The following is a 9,475-nucleotide window of genomic DNA, read 5'->3' as shown; positions in this document are numbered from 1 at the left end:
TGCAATCTATTCCAACTCTGGGAGATTTTTTTTTAATTAGTCGAATAGGAGTAATGCTGACAAATGTACAAACCAGCAGCGCTTCGCTACTCGTTATGCGATATTATTACACCTAGAAGCTGTTGTAAAGAAACGGTTGGTATAGCAACACGGCTAGTCGGATGGAAACAGTATTGTCAAAACCAACTTTCAGCGGGATATATTGCCGCTACACAAATACTTTGTAGATATCCATTTCAATGTTGTGAACTCATTTTGGTTGCTTTTATAGCACTCTAATTCAACTCTGGAAAAAGTCGCTGGAAGATGTGCAACTCGAATAAGAGTCCCAATCAATGAATCAGCTGCTTTTATACAGTAGTGTTGTAAAGTTGCTAAATACACAAAGCAGCAGCACTTCGTAGCTTTTTAAGGAACGTGCTTTCAGCTAGAAGCTGTGACAAAGAACCTGTTGGCACAACCACACAGTTTGCGCAATGTAAACATTATTGTGTTTGACGTTTCACAAGCTTTTGCAGCTAGATGAAGTTGGGTAAGGTATCATCCCGAATAGAAATTTATGGTTCATGGTATAATGCATATTATAAGATGTTCATTTGGGGAATAATAACGATAGATACAATAATACATTTATGATTGAATGATTGATGTCTTTGAAATGAGATCATACAATACTTAATACTTATCATAGTGTTGATGATAAGGATTCCTTCTATGATTCATGAATAATTTTAAATAATCCGTTTTTACTGACCGCTATCAACTCTTAATGCATTTCTACTGCACTTTGACCACAGGGCTTGCCGCAGGGTAATTATTTATCCAAAGTAAATAGTGTAGCCTACGAAAACGTACCTTGTGATCCAGAAAGGTTTCCGTCGACCGATTCCAAAACACAAACATTGAGTAGCTTCCACGGTAAGTCACTTCACCACAAAACTGCACTGTTCATGAATTTCAGCATCTGTTTTCACTGGGGTGCAACTTTACACGATCCATATAGCAGAATGTATTCCTTCCTCCAGATTCATTTTCCTCCTGAAGACTCGCCTGAAGAATCTTACGATTCAAAGCCTTCCCCGATGGTCTACGCTAACTGCTTCTCGGCTTTCCAACATTAAAGAGTTTCGATCAACCGCGAGCACTGATTCGATTTGGTGTTGTGCGTAAACACCACACGAGAAACTACCAAGTCACCTTGATCACGGTTGGATTCCCGACTCTCCAAACAAAAAACACCGTGAAAACAAACAACGGGGGCTATTTTATAACTCGAGTCGATTAAATCGGGTCGCCTGCTATCACCGTCGAGTCGAGCAGAAAAGCTATCACATAAACCGACTAGCTCGACAGCTCGACAGTCGACAGCAGAAGAGTGGTCGATTCGCGAATTTGACAGTTTACTGAGAGGAATTTTGTTTACACAAGCTTTACACGAACGGTCGCGTCGTTGAACGTTGGTGTCTGCGGCAAACATGTTCAGCAGGGAGATGCGTGTCTGGTAGTGGTCATGGGGAACCGACCAACCCAATCTGGTCCTGTTGCGGGTATCGGAATTACCCCCGCGGGGACCTGGATCGTGGACATTTCAGTCAGAGCACAAAAATCAGGCATGCAAAGGCTTTATCTACATGATTTTTTTTATATTCATCTTCTTGGACACCATAAAACATCGAATGGCCTCTCAGGCCAACCATTGGTCAACCCGTGGCCACCGGAATGTGCTCCGCAGGAGCCTATTTCGAGGACGTTTTGGCCATAGCGCCAAAACTAGAAATGCGACGGCTCTTTCTCCGTGTTTTTTCATATCCATCGTTTTAGTAACCATGAAAAGGTCTAATGGCCTTCCATACCAAACCGTGGCCACTGCAATATACCCTGGAGGAACCTGTTCCGAGGACGTTTGGACCATGGTGCCAAAATTAGGCATGCGACGGCTCTACATGATTTTTCATATCCATTATCTTGGTTACCGTAAAAAGGTCCAATATCCTTCCTGGCCAATCTAAATGCGCACTGAAGGTGCCTTCTTCGTGAACGCCAAAACTAGACATGCGACGGTCAATCTTCTTGATTCTTCATATCCATTATCTTTTTTTTTCCTCCCCGCTGTTATGGAAATCAAGCCACTATATGTGATGGCCATTGATTCCTCCACTATATGTGATGGCCATGATTCCTCTGGAAATTCTTCAAAGAGTTTCTCGGGAATTCCTCCAGGAATTCCTCCGGAAATTCCTCCAGGAATTCCTCCGGAAATTCCTCCAGGAATTCCTCCGGAAATTCCTCCAGGAATTCCTCCGGAAATTCCTCCAGGAATTCCTCCGGAAATTCCTCCAGGAATTCCTCCGGGAATTCCTCCGGAAATTCCTCCAGGAATTCCTCCGGAAATTCCTCCAGGAATTCCTCCGGAAATTCCTCCAGGAATTCCTCCGGAAATTCCTCCAGGAATTCCTCCGGAAATTCCTCCAGGAATTCCTCCGGAAATTCCTCCAGGAATTCCTCCGGAAATTCCCCCAGGAATTCCTCCGGAAATTCCTCCAGGAAATCCTCCGAAAATTCCTCCAGAAATTCCTCCTGAAATTCCTCCACGAATTCCTCCGGAAATTCCTCCAGGAATAACTCCAGAAATTCCTTCAGGAACTCCTCCGGAAAATCTTCCAGGAATTCCTCCGGAAATTCCTTCAGGAATTCCTCCGGAAATTCATCCAGGAATTCCTCCAGGAATTCCTCCAGAAATTCCCTCAGGATTCCTCCGGAAATTCCTCCCGGATTCCTCCGGAAATTCCTCCAGGAATTCCTCCGGAAATTCCTCCAGGTATTCCTCCGGAAATTCCCCCAGAAATTCCTCCGGATATTCCCCCAGGACTTCCTCCAAAAATTCCTCCAGGAATTCCTCCGGAAATTCCTCCAGGAATACCTCCGGAAATTCCACCAGGAATTCCTCCGGAAGTTCCTCCAGGAATTCCTCCGGAAGTTCCTCCAGGAATTCCTCCGGAAGTTCCTCCAGGAATTCCTCCGGAAGTTCCTCCAGGAATTCCTCCGGAAGTTCCTCCAGGAATTCCTCCGGAAGTTCCTCCAGGAATTCCTCCGGAAGTTCCTCCAGGAATTCCTCCGGAAGTTCCTCCAGGAATTCCTCCGGAAGTTCCTCCAGGAATTCCTCCGGAAGTTCCTCCAGGAATTCCTCCGGAAGTTCCTCCAGGAATTCCTCCGGAAGTTCCTCCAGGAATTCCTCCGGAAGTTCCTCCAGGAATTCCTCCGGAAGTTCCTCCAGGAATTCCTCCGGAAGTTCCTCCAGGAATTCCTCCGGAAGTTCCTCCAGGAATTCCTCCGGAAGTTCCTCCAGGAATTCCTCCGGAAGTTCCTCCAGGAATTCCTCCGGAAGTTCCTCCAGGAATTCCTCCGGAAGTTCCTCCAGGAATCCCTCCGGAAGTTCCTCCAGGAATCCCTCCGGAAGTTCCTCCAGGAATCCCTCCGGAAGTTCCTCCAGGAATCCCTCCGGAAGTTCCTCCAGGAATCCCTCCGGAAGTTCCTCCAGGAATCCCTCCGGAAGTTCCTCCAGGAATCCCTCCGGAAGTTCCTCCAGGAATCCCTCCGGAAGTTCCTCCAGGAATCCCTCCGGAAGTTCCTCCAGGAATCCCTCCGGAAGTTCCTCCAGGAATCCCTCCGGAAGTTCCTCCAGGAATCCCTCCGGAAGTTCCTCCAGGAATCCCTCCGGAAGTTCCTCCAGGAATCCCTCCGGAAGTTCCTCCAGGAATCCCTCCGGAAGTTCCTCCAGGAATCCCTCCGGAAGTTCCTCCAGGAATCCCTCCGGAAGTTCCTCCAGGAATCCCTCCGGAAGTTCCTCCAGGAATCCCTCCGGAAGTTCCTCCAGGAATCCCTCCGGAAGTTCCTCCAGGAATCCCTCCGGAAGTTCCTCCAGGAATCCCTCCGGAAGTTCCTCCAGGAATCCCTCCGGAAGTTCCTCCAGGAATCCCTCCGGAAGTTCCTCCAGGAATCCCTCCGGAAGTTCCTCCAGGAATTCCTCCGGAAGTTCCTCCAGGAATTCCTCCGGAAGTTCCTCCAGAAATTCCTCCGGAAGTTCCTCCAGAAATTCCTCCGGAAGTTCCTCCAGGAATTCCTCCGGAAGTTCCTCCAGGAATTCCTCCGGAAGTTCCTCCAGGAATTCCTCCGGAAGTTCCTCCAGGAATTCCTCCGGAAGTTCCTCCAGGAATTCCTCCGGAAGTTCCTCCAGGAATTCCTCCGGAAGTTCCTCCAGGAATTCCTCCGGAAGTTCCTCCAGGAATTCCTCCGGAAGTTCCTCCAGGAATTCCTCCGGAAGTTCCTCCAGGAATTCCTCCGGAAGTTCCTCCAGGAATTCCTCCGGAAGTTCCTCCAGGAATTCCTCCGGAAGTTCCTCCAGGAATTCCTCCGGAAGTTCCTGCAGGAATTCCTCCGGAAGTTCCTCCAGGAATTCCTCCGGAAGTTCCTCCAGGAATTCCTCCGGAAGTTCCTCCAGGAATTCCTCCGGAAGTTCCTCCAGGAATTCCTCCGGAAGTTCCTCCAGGAATTCCTCCGGAAGTTCCTCCAGGAATTCCTCCGGAAGTTCCTCCAGGAATTCCTCCGGAAGTTCCTCCAGGAATTCCTCCGGAAGTTCCTCCAGGAATTCCTCCGGAAGTTCCTCCAGGAATTCCTCCGGAAGTTCCTCCAGGAATTCCTCCGGAAGTTCCTCCAGGAATTCCTCCGGAAGTTCCTCCAGGAATTCCTCCGGAAGTTCCTCCAGGAATTCCTCCGGAAGTTCCTCCAGGAATTCCTCCGGAAGTTCCTCCAGGAATTCCTCCGGAAGTTCCTCCAGGAATTCCTCCGGAAGTTCCTCCAGGAATTCCTCCGGAAGTTCCTCCAGGAATTCCTCCGGAAGTTCCTCCAGGAATTCCTCCGGAAGTTCCTCCAGGAATTCCTCCGGAAGTTCCTTCAGGAATTCCTCCAGAAATTCCTCCAGGAATTCCTCCGAAAATTCCTAGAGGAATTCCTGGAAGAATTCCTAGAGGAGTTCTTAGAGGATTTCTTAAAGAAATTTGCAGAGGAATTTCCGGAGGAATTCCTTGAGAATTTCCTGGAGGAATTCCATGACGAATTATGAAGGAATTCCTAGAGGAATTTCTGGAGGAATTCTGTTGAAATCCCTAGAGGAATTTGTGAAGAAATTCCTTGAGGAGTTCTAGACGAATTCCTAGAGAAATTTGTGGACATATTACTAGAGGAATTTACAGAGCAATTCCTTGCGAAAATTTCGGAGGAATTAAAAGAGGAATTTTCGGATGAATTCCTGGAGGAATTTCCGGAGGAAATTGAGCAACTCTTAGAGGAATTTATGGAAGAATTCCTAGAGAAATTTCTGGAGAAATTCCTAGAGAAATTTATATCGGAATTTCAAGAGGAATTTTCCGGAGAAATACCTAAAGGATTTTCTGGAGAAATTTTTAGAGGAATTTCTGAAGAAGTTCCCAGAGGAATTTCTGGAGAAATTACACGTGGAATTTCTGGAGAAATTCATAGAGGAATTCCTAGATGAATTCCTGGAGAATTCCTAGAGGAATTCCTGAAGGAATCCCTAGAGGAATTGGGTTTTTTAATTATGAAAAATGAAGCGATTTTTTGATTTCATATGAAAGAGCGCCTTTTTCTGAGCCACTATGATTTTTTTTTCAGATTTGTAGAACTTTATTTTGGTACCTAAAACCAATTTAAAAGAGATTTTTTGAAATCATCTTTTGACAGCTGGGCAACTGTTTGACAGTCCCGTCCTGTACAAACTGCGACGAGGGGTGATTCGACAAATCGCTCCCATACAAACTTCAAATTGATTTTTAAATAGGTTCCCGTGCACCAGAATTAATGAAAATTTGGATTTTGGCTCAGTTTGATATGCAGATTCAGAATATCGAATTATCTCAACACCGCTAAAGAAGCCAATTCCTGGAGGAACTCATAGAGAAATTCCTGGAGTAATTCCTACAGGAACTCATAGAGGAATCCCTGGAGGAATTCCTGGAGAAATTCCTGGAGGAATTCCAGGAGGAATTCTAAAGGAATTCCTAGAGGAATTCCTGAAGGAATTCCTAGAGGAATTCCTGAAGGAATTCCTATAGGAATTCCTATAGGAATTCCTGAAGGAATTCCTAGAGGAATTCTAAAGGAATTCCTAGAGGAATTCTAAAGAAATTCCTAGCAGAATTCCTTGAGAAATTTCCAGAGGAATTCCTAGAATGATTTCCGACGGAATCTCTAGAGGAATTTCTTGAGTAATTTCTAGAGGAATATATACAAGAATTCATATAAGAATTTATACAGGAATTCCTGGAGAAGTTTCTAGAGGAACTCCTAGAGGAATTCTGGAAGGAATTCTTGCAGAACTTCCTAGAGGAACTCCTAGAGGAATTCCTAGAGAAACTTTCAGAAGAACTCCTAGAGGATTTCCTAGAGAAACTTTCAGAAGAATTCCTAGAGGAATTTCTAGACGATTTTCTTGAGTAATTCCTAGAAGAGTTTATACAGGGATTCCTAAAGGAATTTCCTGAGCAATACCGAAAGGAATTTCTGGAGAAATTTCTAGAGGGATTTCAGGAGAAATTCCTAGAGGAATTTTAGGAGAAATTTCTAGAGGAATTTCAGGAGAAATTCCTAGAGCAATTTTTGGAGGAATTTCTGAAGGAATTCCTAGAGGATTTTTTGAAGGAATTCCTAGAGCAATTAATGAAGGAATTCCTAGAGGAATTTCTGGAGGAATTACTAGAGGATTTCATGGAGGAATTTCTAGAGGAATTCCTGGAATAATTGCTGGAGGAATTCCTAGATGAATTCCTAGTGAAATTCCCGGAGGAATTCCTCCAGGAACTCCTCCAGGAATTCACTCTCCTAGAGGAATTCCTGGTGGAATTCCTAGATGAATTCCTGGTGGAATTCCTAGATGAACTCCTGGAGGATTTCTTGGATGAATTCCTGGAGGAATTCCTAGATGAATTCCTGGAGGAGTTCCTAGATATATTCCTGGAGGAATTTCGAGATGAATTCCTGGAGGAATTCCTAGATTTATTCCTGGAAAAATTCCTACAGGAATTCCTGGAGGAATTCCTAGATGTATTCCTGGATGAATTACTGGAGAAATTTCTAGAGGAATTCCTAGAGGAATTCCTAGAGGAACTCCTGGAGGAATTCTTAGAGAAACTCTTAGAGGAATTCCTTGAGGAATTATGTAGGAATTCCTAGAGGAATTTATGAAGGAATTCCTAGAGGATTTTATACAGGAATTCCTAGAGGAATTTCTGGAGCAATACCTAAAGGAATTTCTGGAGAAGTTACTAGAGGAATTCCTAGGGAATTCCTGCAGCAATTCCTAGAGTAACTCCTGGAGGAATTCCTAGATAAATTTCCAAAGGAATTTCCGGAGGAATTCCTGGACGATTTTCTGGAGTAATTCCTAGAAGAATTTATACAGGAATTCCTACAGGAGTTCCTTGAGCAATACCTGGAGAAATTTCTAGAGAAATTTCAGGAGAAATTGCTAGAGGAATTCCAGGAGAAATTTCTAGAGCAATTTCTAGAGGAATTTTTGATGGAATTCCTAGAGGAATTCCTGGAAGAATTTCTGGAGGAATTACTAGAAGAATTCCTGGAGGAATTCCTAGAGGAATTCCTGGAATAATTACTGGAGGAATTCTTATATGAATTCCTAGTGGAATTCCCGGAGAAATTCCTCCAGGAACTCCTCCAGGAATTCTCTCTCCTAGAGGAATTCCTGGTGGAATTCCTAGATGAATTCCTGGAGGAATACTTAGATTTATTCCTGGAGCAATTCCTAAATGCATTTCTGGAGGAATTTTTAGATGAATTCCTGGAAGAATTCCTAGAGGAACTCCTAGAGGAATTCCTAGAGGAATTATGTAGGAATTTCTAGAGGACTTTCTGGACGAAGTCCTAGAGAAATTTCCAGAGGAATTCCTAGAGGAATTTCCGGAGGAATTCCTAGACGATTTTCTGAAGTGATTCCTAAAAGATTTTATACAGGAATTCCTAGAGGAATTTCCTGAGCAATACCTAAAGGAATTTCTGGAGAAATTTCTAGAGGAATTTCAGGAGAAATTCTTAGATGAATTTCAGGAGAAATTTCTAGAGCAATTTCTAGAGGAATTTCTGAAGGAATTGCTAGAGGAATTTCTAAAGTAATTGCTACAGGAATTTCTGGAGGAATTACTAGAGGAATTCCTGAAATAATTACTGGAGGAATTCCTAGATGAATTCCTAGTGGAATTCCCGGAGGAATTCCTCCAGGAACTGCTCTAGGAATTCTCTCTCCTAGAGGAATTCCTGGAGGAATTCCTAGATTCATTCCTGGAGGAATTCCTAAATGAAATCCTGGAGGAATTTTTAGATGAATTCCTGGATGAATTACTGGGGTAATTCCTAGATGAATTCCTAGAGGAATTCCTGGAGGAATTCCTAGAGGAACTTCTGGAGGAATTCCTATAGGAATTATGTAGGAATTCCTATAGGAATTATGTAGGAATTCCTAGAGGACTTTCTGAAGGAATTCCTAGAGAAATTTCTGGAGGAATTCTGGAGGAATCCCAAGAGGCATTCGTGGAGGAGTTCCTTGAGTGTAATCGGTTCGTTCCGACGCAATTCCTGATTTCAGTTTCTTAGATGCCTGCAAGCGAAGAATCTGGTTTTGATCACCAAAACACAGGATGAACATAAAAAATGGAAGATCTGGCGCTATGGCCAAAGCGTCCTCGGAGCAGGCTCCTCCAGAGCATATTCCGGTGGCCACGGGTTGGCCAGGGACATTCCAGTGGGCACGGGTTCGCCAGGGCGGCCGTTGGTCCTTTTTACGTTCACTACGATGATGGATATGCAAAATCATCAAGAAAGAGCCGCCGCATGCCTAGCTTTGGTGTTCTGACCGAGGCGACCTTGACTGAATGCCCAGGCTCCCGCGGGGGCCATTCCGACACCCGCGACAGGAACAGATCGGGTTGATTGGTTCTACATGTCCACTACCAACCAAGCTACCAAACACTCATAATCAGCTGGACATTTTTGCCTACCCGACGCGATCGCTCGTGCATCTCTTTTTGGCGCGACTGATGGAGGGTTTAAAACGGATTCAAATAAATATTCTAGAGTAGTTTTACTAATAAAATGCAAAAATACTTCCGCGTACAAAGCCATGTTGTTGGTAGAAATTCAAAATTTCACATCAGCTGTCTGATAACTGTGCGCAGCAGGCACTGATTGCTGTGCGATGACAAGTGACCGACCGTTTTCATCGAGTCGTCATAATGTATCGAGCACTCGTTGTGCCAGACTATTTACTCGACATCTATCGACAAACTCGTTTTGTGTAATTCGACAACTATCGAGTCACATGAAATTCCGATCGACTCGAGTTATAAAATAGCCCCCAACGATTCACGCAATCGTAGCTAAACATGACAGT

The 9,475-nt window shown here is 44.5% G+C and overlaps 1 protein-coding gene and 1 long non-coding RNA gene across 2 annotated transcripts in view; both read left to right on the top strand.

Annotated features, from left to right (window-relative positions):
* The window catches only part of LOC134287857 (uncharacterized), a 134,417-nt gene that overhangs the window by 122,894 nt on the left and 2,048 nt on the right, over positions 1-9,475 (top strand). The gene's annotated exons all lie outside the window — the stretch shown is intronic.
* On the top strand, positions 4,017-4,604 carry LOC134286554 (sericin-2-like; the record flags this gene model as incomplete). Its single annotated transcript, XM_062848182.1, has 1 exon — positions 4,017-4,604. A coding segment is annotated over one exon (588 nt), but the record flags the coding sequence as incomplete, so codon positions are not given.

Source organism: Aedes albopictus, chromosome 2, assembly GCF_035046485.1.
Source record: "Aedes albopictus strain Foshan chromosome 2, AalbF5, whole genome shotgun sequence".
In the NCBI taxonomy this organism is placed as follows: domain Eukaryota; kingdom Metazoa; phylum Arthropoda; class Insecta; order Diptera; family Culicidae; genus Aedes; species Aedes albopictus.
The sequence above is the reverse complement of the archived record's forward strand: the minus strand, read 5'-3'. Positions and strand labels throughout refer to the sequence as shown.